Genomic DNA, 25,809 nt, shown 5'->3' on the forward strand with positions numbered 1-25,809 from the left:
CCAGGGCGCGCCGCGACGGCGCGAGGCGACGGCGGGGGGCGGGCGCCCGGAGGACGCGGGCCCACGCGGACGCCGGGCGGAAGGCGCGCGCGGAGCGCGGAAGGACGCGGACTGCGGCGGCGCTCCCTTCAGGCCCGCCCTCGCCCGCCCCCGGCGCGGCGCACCTCCCTCGCCCCGCCCCCCGGCGCCCGGGGCCCAATCACAGCGCCGCGCACGTGACGAGCGCTGCCTGCGATGACCTCATCCCTGGTGTGGGATGACGTCAAATTCAAGATGGATGGAATCACAGCGGCAGCGGCGGCTGCGGCGCGCGCGAGCCGAGTGTGAGCGGAAAGGGGCCCGGCGTCTGCCTCGGGGCTGGAGACCGGTGAGTAACTGTCACGCCCCTCGCCCTAGGAGAACTGCGGGGCCCCGTGGGAGGCCACAGCCTCCTCGCAAAACGCGGCCTTTCCTGACGTAACTCTGAGGTGATTTCTCTCTTTTTTCTCTCCACCAGCGGGTTGCGGGCTCCGAGAGCTTCTGCGCGTGCGCGGGGTCCGGGCTCTCACCGAGCATGCCCCAGGCTCCCACGTAGCCGATTGTGCCTTCACGCTGCGCATGCTCTTTGCCCGCACTTGGCCTCGCCCTCGCCAGTGCGCACGCTCCATCCCCGGCTAGTCTTCCCTCACCCGGCCAGGTGCCCCCTGGGCCGGACGCCCCGGTCTCGGCGCTCGTAACTGCGCCGAGCGGTTAGGACGCCTTCCGGCCTCGGGCGCGTGCTCCGGTCCGGTGCAGGCGTGGGGTCGCTCCGGGGACAGGGTGGGATACGCGGAAGCTGCGGGGCGGCAGTGACCCCGCACCTGCCGCAGCCTGCGCCCCGTGGCCCCTCGGTGCCGCCCGGCGGCCGCAGGCGAAACCCGTCCACAGCACAAGTTGACTCTGTGGAGCGGGCTCCGCCCCCGCCCGCCTCCCTGGCCGGCCGTCTGCTGGACGCGTGGCCTCCGGAGCGCGCTCCTTTTCCTCCAGAACCCCCGGAGGACTCGGTTTTCGGACTCCCCGCCGCTGGCCGCAGGCCTCTGTGCGGGGCTGTGGACGGTTCCCCACTGGGAATCTGCGGCCGGAGGCGCTGGGGAAGGGGGTGGGTCGGGACCAGCGGCTCTGGGCACCCCCGCTCAGAGACCTCAGCCGGCGGGAGTCCCCGGCTTCTTTTCATGGGTTGTCTGATCGCCCATACCGCTTATCTCGAGTTCAGTAGCGGCCTGTGAAGGACCGCAGCCTAGGGGAGCCTCTCGGCGCTAGCCCTGCACCTCGGTTGCTATGCCGTGCAAACGCAGGGCTCGTGCCTCGGGAGAATGCCACTTGAGCAGCACGTGTGGGGGTGGGGTGGTTTCAGAGACCGGTTCTCCCTCGGGAATGCCAGACAGTGGTCCAGCGGGGCAAAGGTTCATCAGACCCCGCACAGTGTAGCATCCCGGGGTCTTTTAGTGCGGGAGCTACCAGCTCTGCCCACCTCTGGCATCAGAGGGCATCAGCGTATTACAGCATAGTCCAGTGATTGTTCATAATGATGACCCTGAGTCATCAACAAGGAGCCTGCATTGTGGTCTGTGCACCTTGTTCAGGGGGACAAAGTGGGCTAATCGATTTTGAATTTCTCATTGACAGTTATTCTTAAATCCTTTCTCCCCTCTGATGCTTGGAGTAAATCCTTCATCCACCTCTAATGTCCAATTGTCATTACTTCTAAATTTAAGTATTCCTAAATATTGGTGATAAAAAGAAAGTAGAAATTTGGGGTATTGGTTTGCTTATTAATTCATTCAATACTATTGGACGTGGAGTGAAAAGGAGATAAGTCCTGTCTTCAAGGAACCTAACAGTTCATGGCAAGGGATGCTGGGTGTGTGACCAAAGACTGGTTATTGGGAGTCTCTAGGTGAGCAGGAGATGACTGAAGGAACAATTCTAGTTGTCCCAGAGCCAATAAGGATAGGAGAGCTGATTCTAGAGCTGTTTATAAGTGAGGTTTGCCAGGTTGTGCGATGGGCTGGAGAGGAAAGAGGTTTCCGGTTTGGGAGAGCTGGTGGTTGGCAGCACACCTAACCAAATAAGGAATGTGTGAGGACAAGCAGATGTGGGGTAGGGGCGAGGGAAGTGGGCCCTAAGTGCTGCGCTGGGCATGTGAAGTTTGCTGTGATGGAAATGTTCAGGCACCTGCCATCCCAAGGAGAAGTCTAAGCAGAGATACACATCTAGGAGTCCTCCAGTAGACCTGTAAGCCACAAGAGCTCACACAGAGAGCAGAGCTGCCACATGCTGAGCTCTTAACAGATGCTGGAGCAGTAAAGGTGAGCAGGTGCAGGTCTTGAACCTTGAGCGTAATGGTTTCTCTCTTTACCCAGCAGACACTTGCCAGGCCTGTGCTAAGCATTGGGGATACACAGACGAAAATAAGCATTCTTCCTTTTGAGGGCTCTCACGAGGGAGGTAGATAGAAAAGCAGGTCACTCAAAATAGTTGTGCTGTTACTGCAGACAGGTGGATGGAATATTGTGGTAGTTCAGATAGGACTGAGCCATTGGCTGGGGTCGCAGTAACCAGAGTGTTGCAGAGACGGTGACATCTGAGCAAGGGAAGGTAAGAAAGGTATGTCTGGTAGTGGACATCGATGTACAGCTTTGTAGGGTAGATGGCAAGAAGTGTCCAGAGAGGGCAGAAAGCTAAATTATGACCAGACTATGAAGAGGCTTGTATGCCAGTCTGTATGTAGAGTTTGGATTTTATCCAGGAAGTGATAGAAAAATCAATATACAATGCTAAAAGGCAGTGATGGGACCAGCTTTACTTTAGGAAAACAAACGAAAGACATGATTTCTAGTCCTGCATATAATTGGATTATCAGGCTGCAGAAAAATCAACAAATATTTATTGTTGTGCAAGATATCAGGTTGGACCTTGTGAAGAGTGTCAGAAGATATTAAGTAGATTGTTAGTCCTCACACAGCTCACAGTTCTGTTGGGGAGACAAACAATATCTGGCAGCAAATAGACATGTGAACAGTGCCAGTCTGTCTCTGTGATACCAGAGTTGAAAGGTGCTTCCTCATTATAAACTGAAGGAATCAGGGAATGTCTGTTGGTTAGTTAGGGCTGCCAGAACAAAGCAGCGCAGACTGGGGGGCTTACCAGAAATGTATTTCCTCCTGGAGCCTAGAAGTCCAGGGTCAGGGTGTGGGCAGCATTGGTTTCTCCTGAGGCCTGTCTCCTTGGCACGTAGAGGACCGTCTTTCCTGTCGTCATGTGCTCGTCCCTTTGTGTGCTGGTGTCCTTATCTCCTTCTCTGACACCAGTCAGATTGGATTAGGGCCCACCTTAAAGTCTTCATTAAAACTTGATGATACCTTTAAAGATTCTGTCTAAATATGCTTGCATCCTTTCTTTCTTTTAAGATTTTATTTATTTATTTGAGATGGAGAGAAAGAGCGCATGTGTGTGCACAAGTAGGGAGGAGGGGTAGAGGCAGAGGGAGAAGTGGGCTCCCTGGAGCCCAGTGTGGGGCTCCATCCCAGGACCCCGAACCCATGACCCCATCCAAAGGCAGACACTTAACCTACTAAGCCACCCAGGAGCCCCTAAATATGCTTGCATTCTGAGGTGCCGGGGCAGGGGTGGTTAGGGCTTCAGCATGTGATGGAGCAGGGAGAGGGGGACACAGTCCAGCCGGTGGCAGAAGGCTTTATGGAGGGACTGGACTTGAGCTGAGAGCTTTGAAGGATGATGAGTGTTCAGCTGAGTGGAGTCCTGGAGAAGGGTAGATGAGGTCTTGGACATTCAAGATCTTGTAGTGGGAGAAGCGGGACACTGGGGTTGTGTCTCAGACACAGCATCTGAAGCAGGAAGTCATCACAAGGGAATAGCGAAGGGAAAGAAAATTTAAAAAGTAGTTCGTGACCAGATTCACAGAAGTGTAGAGTCTATGTTTTGAAATTTTGCATTTTAACCTAACAGAGAACCATGTTTTCATTATTATTTCTTTTCAGCCTGCTTTTAGCACTCAGCTAAAATATCACATTGAACCATTTCCTAAGCACTCTCTCCAAACCCCTAGTTTCTCCACCCGGTTATAGCACCCTGTTTATTTCCATAGTACAGCCTGAAGCTACCTTTTTCATTTGATTTCTTGTTCATTATCTCATTTACCCCACCAGAATTTGGGGGCCTTGTCTGTTTTGTGCATCCCTGTATTTCAGGCATGTCTAACCATGCCTTACACATAGTAAGAGCTCAATAAATAAGTTGAATTCATGATAGTATTCCCTAGTGTGTATGTCCAATGAATGCTTGAAGCTTTGTTTTAGGAAGCCCTGTCTAGCAGCAGGATTGTAAAGGATGGACTTGGAGAGCGTGGCAGGAAGAATGAGTAACACTTGGAAATATAATCAGTTAGGGTCCTTTAATAACAAGAACAGAAACAGGCTAGCTTGAATAGAACAAGGAATTTATTGTAGAGACACAGGGCTGCTCCTGAGGGTTAAGGAAAAGCTAGAGAATTGGGCCAGGAAGTACGGAAACCAAGGTAACTGGCAGGAATCAGTATAGTGGGCACCAGCCAACTGCATTTTTGGGCCCATCTTCTGGGGAGAGAGTTTGCGGTCTGCGTGGCTTTGGTTGTGTGCCTGCCCCTAAGCTATCAGAGAGTGGCTCCGACTCCTGGGACAGGGGGTGGTTCTTCCGGAGCCAAACAAGAGCCGCCGCTTTGTGAAGGGCCCAAGCTATGTTACAACAGAGCACACCCCGAAACTAAAGTCATCCCTAATCTGGAGAGACTGAAAATGGGGTGAGACTGGACCCAAAGGGGTGACACTCCTTCCCTGGAGGGAGCTGATTGAGGAAGGCTGGCTTTGAAATCTGAGAAGCCTTAGATGATTTCTGCATGTCTGCGTTGTTACTAAGTGATGGATAAAACCTACCTCAGGGCACTTCTTGTCTCCTTCGAATAATGAAATCAAGTGGAGTGTCAGGCCTTGATCCAGACGGGAAGGTGTGGGGCTGGTGGTATGTGTATGCTCCGAAGTCACATGTAAGGTGCTTTGTTTTTCTGACGAGATACTTGCTTTGTGATAAGTGTTCCTCCTTTTTATGGGTGTAATGATTGGGACTATGAAAGCAGCCCCCAATATTCCAAAGGATCATGTGTGCAGAGTTCGGTTTTAGGTTAATGTTTTGGATATAAGACGTTTTCCTGTGGAAGTGGTACCAAGGGTTTTATGGGCCAGTCTTGGAGCAAGTTTGAATTGTAATGTGTACCTTAGCTCTGACACCAGCCGAGTTTTAGTCTCCAAAACTTGAAAGTCAGTGAGGTTATCTTGGTTTCTTCCCGTCTCCCTTTCTGGGCCCCTCATTCACCTCTTGGTGCCCTTTTATCCCCAGTGCTTAGCTGTGCTTTGCTTTTTTCTGCGCATGTCTCAGAATGCTCTGTATTCCAGAATTGTTTGCCTTCCCTCCATCCCCTTAAAAATCTTAACTCCTTGATCTAATGTTGGTATAAAAAGGAAAGTATTTGCATTGAATTAATTTCTATTAAGACACGAATCCCTGCTTCTGTTGGCATGTAGTTCCTGAGGAATTTGAGATGTTGGTATAAAATAATTTTCTGCGGTTCAGTTGTGAAGGGCTTTGTGGCCATGCTAGGGGATTGGAACTTGAGGCCAGTGTAAGCCTTTAGTAGGAGTTTTTAAGCCTGGCACAATCAGATGTGTGTTTCTGAAAAGTTTCTGTAGTAGAAATGTGAAGAGTGGAATCTTTGCTATTACAATAGCGGAGTGAGCGGTGAGTCCCAAGTCTTCCCTGATGACCCACTGTGCACTCACCCACCCTCCCACCACTCAGCCAAATTAACTGCTGCCGGAAATCAGTATTCTCCTAGCATTGTCTGTATCTTTCATCCTATTTGATTTTTATATGTCTCTGTCCTACCACGGGAATGTGTGCGGCTGGACAACAGGGAGCTGGCCAGCTCACTCCTCTCCCATCACCGGCATCTCTTATGATTTATAACATTTGGGGCCATAACATTCAGGAGAGGAAGAGAGGAAGGACATAGAATGCATGCTTGCCGTATAGGAAGCGCTACATACACGAGGAGCTGGTGAACACCGTGCGTCTTGTTCTTCATAAAAATCCTATGTGGTAAGTGGGGTTAGCTGCATCTAACAGGTTAAGGACACTATGACTCAGAAGGGTCAAGTGATCTTTACCAGCTTACATACCAAGTAGGTGACAGAGCCGGGACTGGAGACCAATATTGATTTGAAGGTCTTTTCCATGGAGCTGTGAGTTCCATGAATTGTTAACTGTAAAGATTCTCATTTTGAAATTTCAGGAAACAGCATGAAATAGGAACAATTCAGGCAGAGTTTGGGAAGATCTGTGTGTGCGAGGATCCAGGCGGTAGCACGCCAGCCCCATTTCAGAGTCTGTCTTTCCTGGGGGATTTCCGCTGAGCTCTTTCTGTCCATCGTAAACGTCTCTTCGGTCCACATTTCACCCACTTTCCTCTTCAGAGCGCCAAGACTTCTCACTATGACTACAGTGATAGCAGGAGCTCTGCCCCGATGAGTCAGGTGGAGATGAGCAATGGAAAAGGAGTGGGGGGCAGACCCGGGGGCAACGCGCAGTTCCGTGTGAGAGCTTTTCAGTGTGTGATGCACGGTTTTCTGTAAGTCAGAGGTCCTGGTTAATTCATCATTAAAACGTAGGTAAGAAGTTGGAGTTTGATGAGCCAGCGGATTTGTGGAGGAAGAGGTACCTTTGGCAACAAAGTCAGTCTTACCTGAGGGCTGGGGAGCAGGAAGAACAAAGGGGGTGGGCACTCAGTCCGCACATCCCGGCGCCCCCAGGGGTCCCACTGGGTTAGCTCATGAAATGCAGTGGTTGTGACTTCCACCCCCTTTCGGCCTACGTCCTTAGTGGAGCATTTTATATTTTTAGTTAAGTCCTTAAGCTCAATAAATACACCTACTGTCCTTAAAACACAAAATTCCAAAACGTCAGTTGTTTGCAGCTAGACCAGGAAAGGGCCCGTGATGTTTGAGTTTCATAATGAAAAAGGTAAAAGCAGGGGCTTCAGGCGGAGGGTGGGTGAGGAGTCTGCATGCCCCGCGTTGCTTTCCTGTCACTCCAGACATCTCTGGACTTTGTCCCGGGCTGCCCGAGAGGCTAGAGGAGGTCCTTCTCCTCTTCGGGTCTTGGAGTGGCCTTAGCTTTGCCCTTGGGGCCCTCCTGCGTCCGTCCCCTCCACAGCCTCATCACCTGCCCTCCCCTGCACTCAGCCTGTGCTCCCGCCAGCCACTCCGCCTCGGCTCTGTGCCATCCGACACTGCTCTTGTCCTTGGAATGCCCTTCACCCTTCCTTCCTGACTCCTGCTCTTTCAGAAGCATTGTCTGTAGAGTGCCTCCCCTGACGTGCCTTTCAGCTGCCCCTGATGCCACCACCTGCACGTGCCCTCTCCGGGGCTCCGCTCGCTGTCACGTGCTGACCAATTGACCTGTCCCATTCCCACTGCACAGGTCTCAGAGCTGTGAGACAGGCCTGTGCTTGTCGGGCTTCTATCCTCCGTGTCCTGCCAGGCATCGGGCGGGCCGTGAGAAGTGTGGAAGGGGGTGGCTGAGTCCAGGCTCTGGGCCCCGACTCCCAGGTCTCCCCGCTGCTGGCCGGCGGTGTGACCTTGGGCCCAGTGTGCGCTCTCCCAGTGCCTCCATCTCCTCATTTGTGAAACAGGCGTGTGGACAATGCCCAGCTCCGATGTTCCTGTGCGGATTGAAGCAGGGAACTGGAGACAGCGTGGTGTGGGGGTTCGAGAGCGGCCCCTGCAGCCACAGCCCGTGGTGTGAGTCCTGCTCTACCGCTTGCACTTGGTGGGACCTTGAGCAGGTCCTTGACCTCTGTGCCTGTGTGTCTCATCTCAGATAATCACGGTACCTGCCTGCTAGGGTTGCTGTACAACTCCGTGAGGGTGTGAAAGTGTGGGCAGTAGTACGTGGTAGAGGAGGCGCTCACGGGGCAGCTGTTGCGTGTGCAGTTGACGCCAGAGCGAGCGGGCGGGCGGGACTGTGGCGTCGCCCGCACCCGCATATCCAGAATTTGACGTGCTTGGCCCCTTTCCAAGCAGGCAGTCTCACTGATGACTCTAAATGGAGGGGATCCCACATGAATCGCTTTAAGCAGTTTTCGAGGACAGTGACTCTTTCTCATATAACCCACCTCTGAGTGACTTACCCTAATTCCAAAATGTCTTCATTCAAAGAGTATGGGAACCTGTGGCTTAAGGGATTAGAAGTAGTGATTTAGAACAAAGGCAGGGTTCATGGTAAGTTGAAGAAAGCAAAAGAAGGAAACTTTTCTGAACCATGTTGGTTTTCGTATATGGCCGTAGAGTGCAGACGGTGTGTGCGGTTGCGTTTGTTTCGTGCCCAAGGACATGGAAATTCTCACTTGGTTTAGTCCTCATGCACTCCCTTAGCCCACACCTGTGCTTTCAGGTGCCCTGGGTGTCTTTGTTTGGACCCCCCAGAGCAGACCCTGAGCCACAGAGTCAGAGTAGGTGTTTATTTGGGAAGTGATCCCAGGAAGCACAGGAAAGGTGGGTAGGGAGAGTGAAGCAAGAAGGGGTGCCCGTGAACGGTACATTAATGAATAGATGCCTGCTCACATTTAGAATATCAAACGGAATTCCTGAAAAATGTCTGAACCAGTTTTTCCATCAAACTTCATTTCAAGTAAGGCCATCCTTCCAGCTGTTGTGGTACAATTCTTGGAGCTGTCTTTAACTCCTCACCTTCTTATCCGCTATGGTCAGTCCATTAGAAATCCAAGTAACTGCCTTTCCCTCAACTGCCACCTTGGGCCGGGCACTGTCGAGTCTCACGCGGATTATTGCCGTAGACGCTAGCTGGTCTGGGCCACAGTCCTGTCTCCACTGTTCCGTTGCTGTAGGCTCCTAGCTGGTCTCCCAGCTTCCACCTTTCCTGCCTGTTATCCATTCTCAACAGCGGAGCCAGAGTGATCCTTTTGAAACATAATTCAAAGGATGACATAATTCAATGTCATCTTTCTGTCTGAATCTTCCAGCGACTGCCCTCGTCACTTCTGGTGGAAAGCTCAGTTTTCCTGCTGTGTTTCCGCAGCTCCCTGCTCCAGTCCTGCTGTGACTTGGGCTCTTCCCTCTGCTTGCAGAGCTCGTCGCTCATCAGTGATTCTTACGGCTCCCTGCCTTCAGACCTTCTCAAGTAGCATTTTGTTGAGCGAGCGAACGAGTGAGTGACTTGTGAAGTTTGTGGTGTGTCGTAGGTGCAGATACTGTGTTCGCATTTACGTCTCACCGTAGCTTTGTGTGGTAGCTGCTGTTAGCCCTGTTCTGCAGTGGGGGGAAACTGAGCCTCAGAGGTTGACTAGCCCACAGTGTTGACTTTCCAACCGTCTTGACCCCGGCTCACAGGATGGATGTGTTGTGTGTGCCCACATGTGTGGACATGTGCATATGTAACTGAGACTGACATTTCACAAGGTCTCTGCCTCCCTGTGTTTGAGGCATTCTGATGCAGAAAACTCTGTCTTAGTTTATGATTTTAATTGCTAGTTTCTAATAACTAAATTGATTGTAAGAAACCCTTTTGAAAAATACTTGTCCATGCTTTTAATTTTACATCTGTTGCTTTTTCCTGTGGCAACATCCGAACTAGGTTTTTCAAAAATTATTAGTGTTAAAAATGGCATTGAGTACACAGCTGAGTTGTGGCATTACAAGTTATTTCCTTCTCTGCTGACCTTTGTGAAAGATGATACAGGGGTACATAAATAAATGCATGATTGTTGAGACATGATAGTAGGATTAAGGGAGAAATTAAAATGGCTAATGGAAAAGGAAGGGCAAAGGTCTCTATCAAGCAGTCGCAAATAGAGGAATTAAAATTTGCCACTGATAATGAAATGACGGAAGGTAGGAATGAGCAGAAACTCCATACACTCTGACCAAGGCATGTGTTTGGGGACATCCTCCCTGGAAGCAATAATGTCTCAGAACCCGTTAGATTGAGTCGGCACCATAGCGGGGAATCAGTAATAGGAGAGAAGTTTGTGTACCATGCTTGGTCATTCTAGGTTGGTGGCCCAGCAAACTCTTCTTCGTGGGCTCTTCTGAAGAGTCCGCATGCTGGTTGACCGGCAAAGGCTGATCCTTTGAAACCAGAGGAGAACTTGCCAGCATCCTGTGCCGAGTTTAGTACATTTACAACCTGCCCTCTAGAGAAAGAGAAAACTGTCACAGTCTTAGTTACTTGGACTCCATTCAAAAATAAATGTCATAAGACATCCATTAAAAAATAAGTGTCGTAACTATTTTATTTTATTGGTTTTTTAGAGGGGTGAGAAGCTGAGGGGTAGAGAGAATCTCAGGCAGGGTGTGGAGCCTGACACAGGGCTCGATCCACGACCCTGAGATCATGACCTGAGCCAAAATCAAGAACTGGACGCGTCATCGACTGAGCCACCCAGGTGCCCCTAAATGTCATAGCTCTTTTAAGGGGGACACTCCAGTCAAACCAGAGATGAGGGGTTGCAGTAACAGGAGCCCAAGTGAGGGGTCAGCTTTGGATAGTCCTGCGTCGTTTCTGTGCTAAGTGGCTTTCCCTTTGTTGAGAGCATGAGTGGCATTAATATGGACCTTTTTCTTTGACTGAATTAAATGTTTGCCTTATATGAGATGCTGGCTCATCCAGCGTTTGCAACAACCCTAAAGGAGGACACAGTTGTCCACCCATTTCACGGGAGGGACCTGGTACTCAGCCAGGAAGGGGGCAGCCTCTCACCCCAGCGCCTCTGCCAGAGCCTGCACCCAGCTCCCAGGCCTTCACATCTCACCTTTAGATTGGGAGAGAATTGCAGTGTGATCTCATTTCAAACCCCTTCATTTACAATTAGTAATAATTACGTTTGGATCAGGCAGCAGTTTCCTCTCTGCTATCATTGAAAATGTGATTTGGTAAGAAAATAGTATTCAGGAGATTGCAAGGTGGTTCGCATAAGAAAGAAACCAAGCTCTTCTGTTGTTCAACATTCTAACCTTTGCTGAACACTGTGATACAGTAGTAATCAGTAAGTGAAATTTTTCTTTCTCTTTCCAGATTTTTCCCTATTTTTAAAGGTCTGGTGAGACCGCCCCCCCTTGCAACCCACTGTTCACAGTTCACATGGTGGATAAGTACATCCAGTGATAAGATTGACTTCCTTTCAGAATCGCAGACTCTGGAGCTTAGATTCTTCATGCTTACGCTCTGAACTAAAAGGGATAGAACCAAGCATCGAATGGATAAGAACCCTAACTGACAAACCTTTCATTTCAGACAGTGCTTCTCTGCATTGCTGCCGAGGCCCCGCAGCCGTCTGCTGGATTGAGAATACCCAAGCTGAGTCTTCAGCCCTAGCACCGCTCAGCGGTAGTGACTGACGCTCCGCGAGCCCTGAGACCCACCGGCTGCTGTTTCCCATGTTGTTGAAATAAGATCGTTCGTGCACACCTTTTGTCTGCCTACAGTCTGCTTAGTACTGGTGCCTGTGAAAACACAGCTAGGGCTCCCGGCCCTTGAGGAGCGTTTCGTCCTATGGAGAGCTTTTCACCACATTTTTCACGATCATTGTATACTTTGTCTTTCAGGTAAGTACCCACGATGGAGGGACTGCTGCATTACATCAACCCGGCACATGCCATCTCTCTGCTGAGCGCGCTCAACGAGGAGCGCCTCAAAGGACAGCTGTGTGACGTGCTCCTGATTGTCGGAGACCAGAAATTTCGAGCGCATAAAAATGTCTTGGCCGCCAGCAGTGAATACTTCCAGAGTTTATTCACCAACAAGGAGAATGAGTCACAGACTGTCTTTCAGCTTGACTTTTGTGAACCAGATGCTTTTGATAATGTTTTGAACTACATTTATTCTTCATCTTTATTTGTTGAGAAAAGCAGTCTCGCAGCTGTGCAAGAACTAGGCTATAGCCTTGGGATTTCCTTTCTGACCAACATCGTCTCCAAAACACCTCAGGCCCCCTTTCCAACGTGTCCCAGCAGGAAAAAAATATTCATAGAAGATGATGAAAGCAGTTCTCAGAAGAGAAGCGTCATCGTTTGTCAAAGTAGAAACGAAGCACAGGGAAAAACCGTGAGTCAGAATCAAGCCGACCTAAGCCATACGTCCCGGCCCTCCCCTAGCACTGCAGTCAAGACCAGCACCAGTAAGCCCCACGTTCCTAAACTGGCCGAGCCGCTCCACGGCTTGCCACTAGCCGAAAAGAGCTGGCCGAAAGATGGTTCTGTGGGCTACGCCAAGTCTCTGGAGCACTCTGGGCCCCTGGATGACCTCAGCAGAAGCAGTTTGGTGAAAAGGAATGTACCGCTGCCTTCCAAGCCTCTGCAGGACAGAGAGGCGACGGACGATAAAGCCGGTCTGAGCGGCCAGCTTCCCAAAGGCAAAGCCATAGAGCTGGCTTTGAAGAGACCGCGGCCCCCGGTGTTGACTCTTGGAGGCTCATCGGAGACCCCCTACGTGCTGAAGGAAACTCACAAAGGAGGTGGTCCAGGCGAAGACAGAAACCTGCTGTACTATTCCAAGCTGGGGCTGGTGGTCCCGTCCGGCAGCTCTGGCTCCGGAAAGCCAGGCATCGACAGAAGCGGCCCGCTCGTCAAGAGTCTGCTCAGGCGGTCGCTGTCCATGGACAGCCAGGTGCCCGTCTACTCGCCCTCCATAGATTTGAAGTCTTCCCAGGGGCCCTCTTCAGTGGCCGGCGACATGCCGGGGGGTGTGTTCTGTGCTCTGTCTCAGAAGTCGTCTCTGAAGGAGTGCGGGGAGAAGGCGGCCCTTGATGAGCGGAGCCCCGCGCCCCAGCCCCACCGACTCAGGTCCTTCAGCGCCTCCCAGTCCACAGAGAGGGAGGGAGAGCCTGCCGTGACTGAGGTCCGCATCAAGACGGAGCCCCGCAGCCCACTGTCGGACCCCTCCGACATCATCCGTGTCACCGTGGGAGACACGGCCGCCGCGTCGGCCGCCACCAGAGACCTTTCCCTGAAAACCGAAGATGACCAAAAAGACATGAGCAGGCTCCCGGCAAAAAGGAGGTTCCAGGCGGACCGAAGGCTGCCGTTGAAGAAGGTGAAGGAGGATGAGCACGGGTCTCCGGTGTCCGAAGAGAACTTCGAGGAGGGCTCAAGCCCTCCTCTCCCCGATGCAGAGTTTCCAGATTCTGACTTGAATAAAGATGAATTTGGTGAGTTGGAGGGAACAAGACCAAACAAAAAATTTAAATGCAAACATTGCCTTAAGATCTTTAGATCGACCGCAGGTCTTCACCGGCATATTAACATGTACCATAACCCAGAGAAGCCCTACGCTTGCGACATCTGTCACAAGCGGTTTCACACAAACTTCAAAGTGTGGACGCACTGTCAGACCCAGCACGGCATAGTGAAGAACCCGTCACCAGCCTCTAGTTCACATGCCGTTTTGGATGAGAAATTCCAAAGAAAGCTGATTGACATAGTGCGAGAGAGAGAGATTAAGAAGGCCCTGATCATTAAGCTGAGGCGCAGCAAGCCTGGGTTCCAGGGGCCGAGTAGCTCCCAGGCCCAGGCCATCAAGAGGAACTTGCGGTCGCGAGCCAAAGGAGCGTACATTTGTACTTACTGTGGAAAAGCCTACCGCTTTCTCTCGCAGTTCAAGCAGCACATAAAAATGCACCCGGGAGAAAAGCCCGTTGGCGTCAGTAGAGCTGCTAAGCCCAAAGAGCATGTTTCTCTCGAGAGTCCAGTAGAGAACAAGGAGGTTTACCAGTGCCGCCTCTGTAATGCTAAGCTCTCTTCTCTTCTAGAGCAAGGAAACCACGAGCGATTATGCAGAAACGCAACCGTTTGCCCCTACTGCAGCCTTAGGTTTTTCTCGCCGGAGCTAAAGCAGGAGCACGAGAGCAAGTGTGAGTACAAGAAGCTGACGTGTCTCGAGTGCATGCGCACCTTCAAGTCCTCCTTCAGCATCTGGCGGCACCAGGTGGAAGTCCATAATCAGAACACCATGGCACCGGCCGAAAACCTCTCCTTACCCGTTCTGGACCACAACGGCGACGTGGCCGCTGCTGCCAGGCCCCCGGCCCAGCCCGAGCCTCATAAAGCCAACCACGCAGTCGCCGCCAAAGACGACAACGCGTTCAGTGATTGTTCGGAGCAAGTGAACTTCGATTCGGAAGACTCCTCCTGTCTCCCTGAAGACCTCAGCCTTTCGAAGCAACTGAAGATCCACGTCAAAGAGGAGCCCGCGGAGGAGGCCGAGGAAGAGGCGCCTGAGGCCCGCGCCGCCCCCAAGGACGCCAGCTCCAGCAAGGACACCAGCCTGTGGCCCTGCGAGAAATGTGGCAAGACGTTCACGGCGCACAAGCAGCTGGAGCGGCACCAGGAGCTCCTGTGCTCCGTGAAACCCTTTATCTGCCACGTGTGCAACAAAGCTTTCCGCACCAACTTCCGGCTCTGGAGTCACTTCCAGTCGCACATGTCTCAGGCTACGGAGGACCCGGCGCACAAAGACTCGGAAGCGTGCCCCGTGCCCACAAACTCTCCGTCCCCGCCCCCGCTGCCCCCGCCCCCGCCGCTGCCCAAGATCCAGCCTCTGGAGCCCGACAGCCCCACGGGCTTGGCTGAAAACCCCGCTCCCGCCACGGAGAAACTGTTCGTGCCCCAGGAGTCCGACACGCTTTTTTACCATGCCCCCCCCCTTTCGGCAATCACCTTTAAAAGACAGTTCATGTGTAAACTGTGCCATAGGACATTCAAGACTGCTTTCAGTCTTTGGAGTCACGAGCAAAGCCACAACTGAGAGACCGTCCCTTCTCACCTGTCACGGAAGGGACGGTGGTCTCCAGAGTTCAGCCTACATTGTGAAACGTGCATAAGAAACAAAATATTTTTTAAGAGAGAATAATAAAGGTTGGAAATTGTTATGCTTGAAGAGAAGTTTGAGGTAAATTGATACTAATTAGTAATGTCCTCACTCGACTTAGGAAAACTGAAACCTGTTGTGCTTTGGACCTTACAGTCACGGGAGGGTTTGACTTCATTCATGTCGAAATTTGATCTTGGTTGTTTGCATGGCTCCTCATTCCACGGTGTCAGTATAATCTTTTCCCGGAGGTTGTTTTGGTGTTTTACTGATTTGCAATCAGTAAAATATTATTCAAGTATTTCTTTGGGTTCTCTCAGACCCCTAAGTTCTAGTTCAGTCTCAGCCACATTCTGGAGTCCACAGCGTATCAGGAGGAAGTGGGGTAGTTTGCAGCGTCGACTTAGATCTTAGGATACTTTAGCAATAAAACAATGATAAGCCTCAACTTTAATAAGTTATCCTGACACTTGATAACAATAAATATTGGGTATTTTGTGGTCATGTAGAAATTTTTTTGTATGAAAATTGTGAGAAATTTAAATCAGCAATAGTTATACTTAGATTTTTATAAAATAGCAAAAGCTTGCTCTTGGGTCATTTAATATAACTAGTGATGGAAGATTTTCTGGAAGGCCTCCGAGCCCGTTTACAAAAGCTTCCGTGGCGATAGGCGTTGTGATCGAAACTGCTGTGCGGCGCGGGCCTCAGGTCTCGGCTCTGACCGGCATCGGCAGGACTGGACGTGTTTGGTCTCCTCCGATTCACGCTGCCACCGGTGGGAAATCTGAGTGCGTTTGGGACAGAAAACAAAGGTAGCATAAGGCACTTGGCGTTTTGAATTTAACAGCATTAGTGGAACAGTTAAGGTTGGAACGTACACTTAGGTACCTCGGTCCCACGCCCCCCGGTCAGGACAGCTGCTTAAGTCCCAAGTTAGCATTGACTTCCCAAGGTGGGACACGGGAAGACACGCCGCAGTCCCCACGTGCTCTCAAGAACAGTATTCCTAGCGTACCATTTCCTGCCTCTGTTTCTGTTAGAATTTGTTGGAGTTTATTGTGGTAAGATGTCCTCAGTGCAGTCATTCTGCTTTCACATTTGATAAATCTGTATTAAGGCACTATCAAGGGTCCAGAATTAGTTTTTGCTACCTATTTTGGCCCACAGGGTTTGGGCTGCTTTTTTTTTTTTTTTCTATTTCGTATAAGTTGTCATTAAAAGGCTTTTGTAAGTGTTACCCGAAGCTCAGCGGGTGTTTCTAAAGGGAAAACTTCTATTTCACTCGTATAAGTAAGGGGTTAGGTATGGACAAGTGGAAATATTGCTGAAACTACAAAATCCTTTTAAGGTAGTGCTATGGATGAAGGCTCCCAAGTGTATTAATTTTTTTTTTTTACAAGCTATTCTCTCAAATAAAAATTACTGTGAGTAAGAAATGATTTGCTGAGTACTTCAGCGTGTACCACTGCAGCAGAAAAGAGCTCGGGACTCCTCGGGCTTGTCACCCACATTCCGTACTAGCGGTAGGAAAGACATTCTTAACTTGTTATCGAAACACAAGCATTTTCATAAAATACCAATTGGCTTTGTAGATTGGAGAGATGGCATATGAAATTTTGCCTTTTATTTCTTCATTTGAAAACTATCACAAGTCCCAAAATACTCGAGTGGTCCCTTCCTAATTTTGTTCTTACTTAAATTGGGGGGAGAAAGGAAAATAAAATGAGGTTGCAGTGACTGCTTATTGCCATCTTTATATTTTCTTGAAGAAATCTATGCATTTTAAAGATAAAACTAAAGCGTATGGTGTTCCATGAAACATCAGGGCGGATTATTGTTCATTGAATTAATTCCCTGCATAATGTGCTGTTTCTTACTCCGAACACCTTGGCAGCTGTCACTTCTTCGAACGACAGTCTCCCTCAGAGGAATCCTTGCTTCTGGCACTGAGAGCGTGTGCGGTAATTTCACGGCGCACGTGATCTTGGCATTGTAAATTCAGTATCCCAGGACTTGAACCTTTATGCTACGTTTTTGAAGATTTTTTAATAATGTTAATCAGTAAAAAATATTTTTGATCTAAATATAGGCTTAGTGTATCTGTTAGGTTTTGAAAATTGCCAGTGTTTTGTCTCGTTCGTTCACATTTTTGTCTAGGCCAGGAACGTAAGATTTCAAATAAAATTTTGAACCAAAAACATTTATAATGCAGTTCCGGTTTTTCTATTACTTTTTATACTCTGCCTTCAAAGTGTCAGGCTGAAAGAGTTTATTTTGGTGGTCAAAAAATAAAATATGCTTCCACTCATGTAACTTTTAAATGTCAGGAAGTAAAATAATGAAAGACACACGAATCGCTCCATTTAAGAATGTTAGTCTCGGACCGTGGGCAGACACTCGGTCTGTGAGACAGGTTGGTCTTTCATTGTTAGGACTCCAGCTTGTAAAGGTATTCTCTAAGATGTTTTTTCTGATTAGCACTCATTTTTGAAAATGTAGAAAGCTCACTATTCCTTGTAAGTATTCAGGATGCCTTTTTTTTTTTATGCAGTTGTGGAAAGAATGTAAGATGTTTTAATATATTCTTTGTTAATCCGAGAACTTTCTATTGAATCATTTTCTTGATGTGGGAGAGGGAAGAGAGACACCCTAAAATGTCTTTTTATCAAAGTCAGCAATGGAGGTTACAAGTAGTGTGCATTTTTTATAGTAATATTTCCATGTAACAGAATATTCACCTTTAAAACTAGTTATGGTTAGTGTGCATTTATTGTTCTAGCAAAATCTACAACTAAGAGTTCAACCATGATGTCACTTTTGCATTTGCAGGGGGGCATGAATGTATGTGGTTCTTGGTTTTCTGTTTTGGAGCGGATCGTTAACAGCCTTTTAAAAAATAGGCTGCAGCTCCTGTCCGTCAGGGGTAGTCGTCTCCGCATACAGCGCCCGTTGGCGCTGCCCGGGGGAGAGGCCGCGCGGCAAGCGTAGAGCGTGCCCTTCGTGGTGGCCGGGGGCATCTTCCTCTGCAGGCCAGCGGCCCGTCTGGGGGAGGGAGACACACAAGAATCCACTGCGTGTGTGTGTGTGTGTGTGTGTGTGTGTGTGTGTACACAGCCAGAATCTGGAACCTTCGGAATTAAAGACATCTGAGTTTTCGTACCACAAAAGTAATTAGATGTCATGCCAGCCACTTTCTTTAGAAATTGCACTAAATTCACATTGGAATATTACAAGTCCGTTTTCGTCAATTTCTGATTTCTCGTGGATGTGTTTTGTAATAATGGTGGAAAGTGTTATTTAAATAATGCTAATACATTTAATAAGTTCTTTAACACTGGCTTTTTTTTTTTTTTTTAAGTTTAAAACATAGGGTTTTCTTTTGTGGCTTTAGCACTTTAAGAAGTTTTATGTTTCCATCCTTGTTAGTGTGCTCGTTCGGCGCTTCTCCGCGCGTTCTCTTCCACGCGGCGGGGGAGACTGGATGGTCGTGTTTACGTTCCGGAGGGGGTGGACGTGGGTTAGTGTCCGGTTTTAAGGAATTCCTTTCAGAGACCGTTGTTTGGGAACCAAAGTATTTTACTGTAAATCTTGAAAATAATCTAATTGAGTGCTCTCTAGTCATTTATTAGTGCTGTTCTCAAATTTTCCACAAAGTTATACTTGGTTAATGTTAATTTTCAAAAGGGGTAATTTCTTATTGACATTAATCCAATACTTTAAAAGTTTTCACTGAATAAATCTTACTATTAAACAAATGTGGTTATAAACAAATTGTGTATATTTTGTTGTCAAATGCCTTAGCAGACTAAATCATTGTTCAATTTTATTTAGGAATGAGCTTTTTGGAACTGAAAACTCATGGTAAAATAGGATTTCTGTCTAATGTTAATCCATTGCTTATCTGTATCCAATTCTGTTGTCTGTTTCATTTGCTTAAATCTTGACTAAGAATGATTGGAGTCAATAAATTTGTACTGTATTTTGTTTTGAGTCGTGGTCTCATCGGTATGTTCTGGACGTTGATAACGACGGTTAGTAGCGTATCCATTTCTCAAGTAGAGATGAAGCCGCTCTGGGCGAGTCACGGGAGAAGCCGCCGGAGAGCTGGTGAGGTGGTGTTTCCCCAGCGCGTCCAGCTCGCTTGGAGAACTAGGTTTCAGTGAAGTGTCGGTTACCGGGGCGCCACAAATACGTGACCACTAAAACCTTATATAAGCAACAATCTTTGCCTACCCACCTCTTTTTTTACTTTTCTCATTAGTTTTTAAAATGATCATGGGGGTAAATGCATAGACAAACGTTTAATTACCCCACACTGACATCTGCAAAGCAGTTGATAATCGAGTTTTATTGCATGATTTTCATGGCTTCCAGGTCATCCTAACCAGGTCCTTCTGTGATGCTGGGGTCGGTTGCCTTTTATGTTGCTAGCTTTCCCTGTGAGGGAGGGTCGAGCCGCGGGCATCCCCGATGACCACCACCAGGCCGACCGCAGGCAGGGAAGGAGCTTGTCTCAGGCTCTCCTGCTCTCTGGGTCACCTAGACCCACCTCAGGGGCGTCTGGCTAACGGTTTTGTGATCGCACGGCACCTGAACCAACAGTACATAAGCTGGTTCTGCTCCGCGTTAGCTCTGCTACCCAGTTGGCCACCAAATACTGTTTTATTTACAGTATTTCCTGTGCCCTTTTCTTTGTAGTAATTATAGCCTTTGCGGTCTGGGACTGTGGCGGTCCTGTGGCGTCGTCCCCAGTCTTAGGCACACACTCAGGACAGTAAATGCCTGTGGTGGCCAAACCACGTCGCCAACGTGTAATGTTTCCCCCGGCCAGAGGCCGGATCTCGGCTCTGCTGAGCGCGTGAGCTCTATGATCCCTGACGGTTGAGTGGCAGGAATTGCTCCTACAAGGCGTATGTCTGGAGAGCGAGCCTCCCCGAGCTGTCAGGGGAGCACTTCAAAGCCTGGGGCAGCCCTGCTGTAGCATGAATTAGGATGTCCTGTGATGACATCCTCCGAGGTAGGGTCCCTTGGTCAGTGCGTTGTCGCCACGCAGACCCCTGCATTTTGCCCAGCAGAATGTCTTAGCTCCTTTTACTGGGGTTGGATCATTTCCAGGACACACTTCCTGACCTCTTTGCACCCGCTCCTCACCCCAGCTCAAAGCAGGCGCCTAAGTGTTCCCACAAAACCCTGAAGAGCCCTGTCATCTCCTTGCCACCTTCTGGTTTACCCATATGTATTCTAGGGCAGGGCTGTTCTCAGGTTTGTGTTTCCAAGGCTGGGCAGAGGGAAGGTGCATGTGAAGGCTCTGATAAGTCCAGCGAGGGCATCTTGTCAGACGCTGCAGACAGCCAGCCCCTTCACTCTCAGCTAATATTAGGAGAATCTTGCTCAGTCTCTCTGCATATATCCCCCAGATTCTGATTCAGCTACTCAAAGACCCAGAGCATATTTTAATTTTTATAGTTCCCAGTAAGCCCAAGGAAGAACGGAAAAGCTCAGGTGGCTGTCCTCAGATCGACGAGTTCCTTGCTCTTCGTAAATGCCGCGCACTCTTGTGCTGCCGTAATTGTTTTTGGGTGTGTGGCAGGCCGTGCGTGTCGCTGGCCCTGCCGCAGTGCCCACTAGGTCACCCTGGTGTGGCGGGTTGTCTGGATAAACTCATCTGTCCATCTAAGAACAGGAATAGCTAATGACTAGCTGCTCCTGGTCGGTGGTAGCAAGTACCCTGCGTACTGACCGCACGGGTGAATGCAGGTGTTTGTAAATCGGGGGCAGGCTTGTTTTCCTCCCACACTGTGTCTCACCGTCCCCCGTGCTCAGATAGCCCAGTCCTCTCGCCTCCCTCAGTTTGGAATATTTCTCGGTGTTCCTTGGACGTTCATAGCCTTGACCGTTTTTGAGGACTGTGGACCAGTTCTTGCAGAGTACCCGTTAACTGGAGTTTGGTGTTTCCTCCCGATCAGACCCCAGTTATGCATTTTTGCACCAGAACATGGCGGGGGTGCTGACGGTTCCATCTGAACCTGTGCGTGGCGGCATGCGCTGCCCGTGGGCCGCCACTGGGGGCGCTCTTCCTGTCATTTGTGCAGGTTTCCCCACCATGTCTTCTCCCCCCTCTGCAGTTAATAAATTTTCTGTGGGGACACATTTTCAGGCTATTTAGAATCCCGTTTTTCATCTCCATTTTTACCCACTGGTTTTAGGATCTGTTGATGGGTTTTGCCTGAATTCCTTATTTTTATAGTTGTTGCCAAATGGAAATTTTCTGATACCTTCATACCTTCTTCATTTATCCACGTGCTCTCTATTGAAAGAAAAAAATCTATTATTCCCATTAATTTGTTCGTTGTTTCTGTGTTGTAGACGCAGGGATTCCTACTCTATTCAAGGGGTTGTAATCAATCACCGTTGTTTTTAAAGTTTCAGTGCTTAGATACCCCAGATTTAGGCAGTGGGAGCTTCGGACTGGCTTCTCTGACCTCTGACACGTCCCCTTCGGTCTTGGAGTATTTTCCTGCTTTCTCACTCAATGAGGTGTTCCAGACTCACCCTGTCCTCTTCCTGCCAGGCGTTTCTCTAAGGATGCTGGTTCCTTTTAATTGAGAATATTGTTTGGAGACTAGGATCTGGGCATTAGGTGTGCTCACTGATGCAAGGTGTGGATGTGCCGGGTCCGTCAGTGGAGGGCTTACAGGGAAAATACACACGCACACATGTGCACACACACAGCGACATCTGGATTTATCTCTGAATCTTCTAGACCTATCTGGATATGTGCAAATCTATGAGTTCACACCGATAGCTTCAATTCCAACCCAATGCCAGATGGTTCACTCCATGGCTCCCCCTTTCCATATTTATACCTTACCCCCCCATATTTATACCTCACCCCTGATGGTGACAGATGAGGCTCCCATGGCCTCAGTTGCCTTGTGTGTAGCCAACCTCCAGCCCCCTTGCACCTGCCTTCCACACAGAGATTGACCGCCAGCTTCATGGGGATCTACCTAATGGCTTTTTAACAAAGGGAGAAAGGAAAGAGGGGCACCTGGGTGGCACAGCGGTTAGGCGTCTGCCTTCGGCTCAGGGCGTGATCCCGGCGTTCTGGGATCGAGCCCCACATTAGGCTCCTCCGCTAGGAGCCTGCTTCTTCCTCTCCCACTCCCCCTGCTTGTGTTCCCTCTCTCGCTGGCTGTCTCTATCTCTGTCAAATAAATAAAATCTTAAAAAAAAAAAAAAAGAAAGAAAGGAAAGAAGACAGGGAGGGAGGAAGGGCTGTCTATTTGTCTCTTTTTTCCTTTCAGTTCTACCAATTTTTGCTTCATGTAGTCTAAACACTCTGATGGTAACTGCATACATGTGCAGGATTGATTGACCCCATTATTTTTAAAATGAGCTTCTTTATCTACCATGAAACCTACTTTGTTTTTATTACTATAACTACTTCAGCTCTCTCTTGACAAGTTTTAGCAGGGTCCGTTTTTTTCCATTCTTTTACCCGTTTGTGTCATTACATCTACTGTGTGTCTTGCAGGCAGCATATATTTGGGTACTGTTTTAGTCCAATCTGACATCCTCTGTCTCTTAGTCAAGGTATTTAGACCATTTACATTTCATATCTTATTATTCATTTTCTACTTATCCTGTCCATTCTGTGGTTGCTGTTTTCTCTTTCTCTTCCTTCTTTTGGATTAACTGAGTTTTGTTTTTCTTTCTTTCTTTTTTTTTCCTAAAGATTTATTTATTTTAGAGAGAGAGTGCAGGCGAGTTGGGGGAAAGCAGAGGGAGAGAGGGAGAGAGAATCCTCAAGCAGACTCCCTGCTGAAGACAGAGGCTGACACAGGGCTTGATTTCATGACCCTGAGACCATGACCTGAGCTGAAATCAAGAGTCAACCACTTAACTAACTGAGCCACCCAGGCACCCCTTGTTTTTCTTTTTTATGATTCCGTTTCTCTCTTTTGTTGGCTTATTAGCTATAACTTTATTATTTGAGTAGTTATGTTACAGTTTATACTATACATCTTCACTTTACAGTCTACCCTCAAGGAATATCAGACCACCTTATGTGTGATGCAAGCATGGATGGCATATGTGTCCTTTTCTCCCCTCCTAGTCTCTGTGCTATGATTGCCAGACACTCACTCCTGTGATTGGATAAGCCCTACAATACATTGTTATTATTTTCACTTTAAATAGTCAACTAAATTTTAAAGAAATCCAATTAATGAGAAACAAAGTGTTTATATTTATCCATGTAAATTTCCATTTCTGGTGCTCTTCCTTTCACCTGCAGATCCACGTTTCCGTATGGTATCATTGTCCTCCGCCTGAAGGATGTGAACATCAGTACTTCCTATAGTGTAGGTCTGCTGGTGCTGAATTCTTTCAGCCTGTGTGTGCTATAAAAGTTTATTTCGGGGGCACCTCGGTGGCGCAGTCGTTAAGCATCTGCCTTCAGCTCAGGGCGTGATCCCGGCATTATGGGATCGAGCCCCACATCAGGCTCCTCCGCTATGAGTCTGCTTCTTCCTCTCCCACTCCCCCTGCTTGTGTTCCCTCTCTCACTGGCTGTCTGTATCTCTGTTAAATAAATAAATAAAATCTTAAAAAAAAAGAAAAAGTCTTTATTTCGCCAATCTTGAAAGATAGTTTTGCTGGGTATAGAATTCTAGACGGATAGCTTTTTTTCTTTCAGTACTTTAATGATGTTGCTTCACTGTTTTAGCTTGAATTGTTTCCAGCAAGAAATCTGCAGTTCTTGTCTTTGTTCTCCTATACAAAGGGTATCATTTTTACTCTGGCTGTGTTAAATTTTTCTCCTTATTACCAGTTTTATACAACCTGATTATGATGTACCGTGGTGTAATTTTTATGGGTATGGGTGTGTGTCCATACACACTTGGGTTCATTTAATTTCTCAGATGTTCGAATTTGTAGCTTTTATCAGATTTGGAATTTTTCAGCCATTATTTCTTCAATTTTTTTGTGTGTGTTGTTCCTGCCCTCTCTTTCCTCTCCTTCGTAGACTCCAATGGCACATTTATTAGGCCATTTGAAACTGTCCCGTCAGTCACTGTTGCTCTACGGAATTTCCCCCCTGTGTTTCACTTTGGATATTTTCTCTTGCTATGCTTCTAATTCACTAACCTTTTTTCCTGCAAAGTCTAATCTTCAATTAACCAGCTGATGTAGTTTTCATCTCTAGAAGTTTGATTTGGATCTTATTTATATCTTCTATGTCTGTACTTAACATGTTCCATCTTTCCTCTAACTTCTTGAACATATGGAATACAGTTATAACAACTTGTTTTAATGTCCTTATATACTAATTCTATCGTGTGTTCTATTTCTGGTTTGACTTCAATTTTTTTCTCTTCCTTCTGATTCTGGGTAACATTTTCTCGCCTCTTGACATATCTGGTAATTTTTTGTTGGATGGCAGGCATTGTGAATTTTAACTTGTTGGGTGCTGGGTATTTTTGTATTCCTATAAATGTTCTAGAGCTTTGTTTAGGGGACATAATTAACTTACTTGGAAACAGTTCTATCCTTTAAGGTTTGGGTTTTAAACTGTGTTAGGTTGGATCAGAGCAGCATTTAATATATGGCTAACTTTGCTTCACCACTGAGCAAACACATTCCTTTTACCCAGTGTCCCATGTGTTATTTCAAGCACTGTGTGAGCTTCGATTGTCCCCTGTAATCCTTTCAGGTGGTCCTTTTCTCAGCCTCAGGAAGTTCCTTCACATGCACGGGTTGATCACTTCTTGACTGAGGAGTCGAGAGACCTCTCTCCATGCAGCTCTCTCCTCTCTGGTACCCTAGTCTCAGAGCCCTGGCCACTGTCTTCCCTGGACTCCCAGCTCCACCTCCTCAGTGGGAGGACTGCTGGATTGCCTTATTTCTTTCTCATCTCTCAGCGGTCCCTGTTCTCTGTTGTCCGACATGCAATGTTTTCAAAATCATTCTTTCATGTATTCTGTCTGGGGCTTAGTTGTTCATGTAGGATAGTAAATCCAGCCACCATTACCCCATCTTGGTCAGAAGTGGAACTGAAGTTTATTATTTTATCAAAAACGGGTTTGCTAACATGGCCTAAAGCATCTAGCCCTGTATGTCCGTGGATATGATACCAAAAACTCACCTGTGGGAAATTTTTCCAAATTCCAAGCTTGAAAGAATGCAATAGAGATTTTCTCAAACTTGACCAAAAAATCACATACAGATCTCACTCAATGAAAACTAAGTGTATCCCCTCCTCAGTTCAGCCTTAGTCAGGTCCTAAACGCCCAGGTTCACCCCAATACCAACGATTGTAAAAGAAATAATGGTGGCGGGGATGTCAGAAGAGAGAGAAATAGACCTCTCTCTCTCTCCTGTTCAGTAGATGCATAGTCGCGTTTTTATAAAATTCACCGCAGTAAGATATCACAGCACGGAAGTGGCCTGTAAAGTGAGGGGCCCTGGAACCTGAGATTTGTTAGCTTCATGGCAAATCTACCTCTGTCTGTTTTGTTCACTTATGGTGAGAAACCTTGGCCACAATCCATGATGTGAATGTTAAAATCTGATCTTGAGTCACAGCCTTCTATGAGACAACCCTTTGCTTTGTCCGGGTCTCCTGATGGCCTGGGTGACAAGGATGTACTCCTTAGGAAGATGCTGGAATGACCTCTGACCTGCCAGTGGAAGGAAGAGCCATCTCTTTTCATTCGCAATGTTTTTGGTGGCAAACATGATACATAGTTAAAATGGCAGACGCTACTTGACCTACTTCTCTCTGTCAAGTGTAAAAGACATTGGAAAATCAGGAAGAAACCTTAATTTGTACCACTAGAAATGGAAATTTTG

At 48.1% G+C, this 25,809-nt stretch overlaps 1 protein-coding gene across 2 annotated transcripts; it reads left to right on the plus strand.

The window, feature by feature from the left end:
• Positions 1–229: 229 nt before the first annotated feature.
• On the plus strand, positions 230–18,936 carry ZBTB21 (zinc finger and BTB domain containing 21). 2 transcript variants are annotated; one of them, XM_040621886.1, is made up of 3 exons: positions 230–367; positions 11,691–13,291; positions 13,892–18,936. In XM_040621886.1, the coding sequence occupies exons 2-3, from the start codon at positions 11,704–11,706 to the stop codon at positions 14,884–14,886; spliced, it is 2,583 nt and encodes an 860-aa protein (XP_040477820.1). In that variant the 5' UTR covers positions 230–367; positions 11,691–11,703; the 3' UTR covers positions 14,887–18,936. The 2 variants fall into 2 exon arrangements, with proteins under 2 accessions (XP_040477820.1, XP_040477819.1); XM_040621885.1 differs by having other exon boundaries at positions 11,691–18,936.
• The last annotated feature ends 6,873 nt before the right edge of the window (positions 18,937–25,809 follow it).

Source organism: Ursus maritimus, unplaced genomic scaffold, assembly GCF_017311325.1.
Source record: "Ursus maritimus isolate PB19 unplaced genomic scaffold, ASM1731132v1 scaffold_4, whole genome shotgun sequence".
In the NCBI taxonomy this organism is placed as follows: Eukaryota; Metazoa; Chordata; class Mammalia; order Carnivora; family Ursidae; genus Ursus; species Ursus maritimus.

Excerpts from the sequence above, each read along its gene's own strand:
- ZBTB21 (XM_040621885.1), top strand. The coding sequence starts at position 11,704 with ATGGAGGGACTGCTGCATTACATCAACCCGGCACATGCCATCTCTCTG.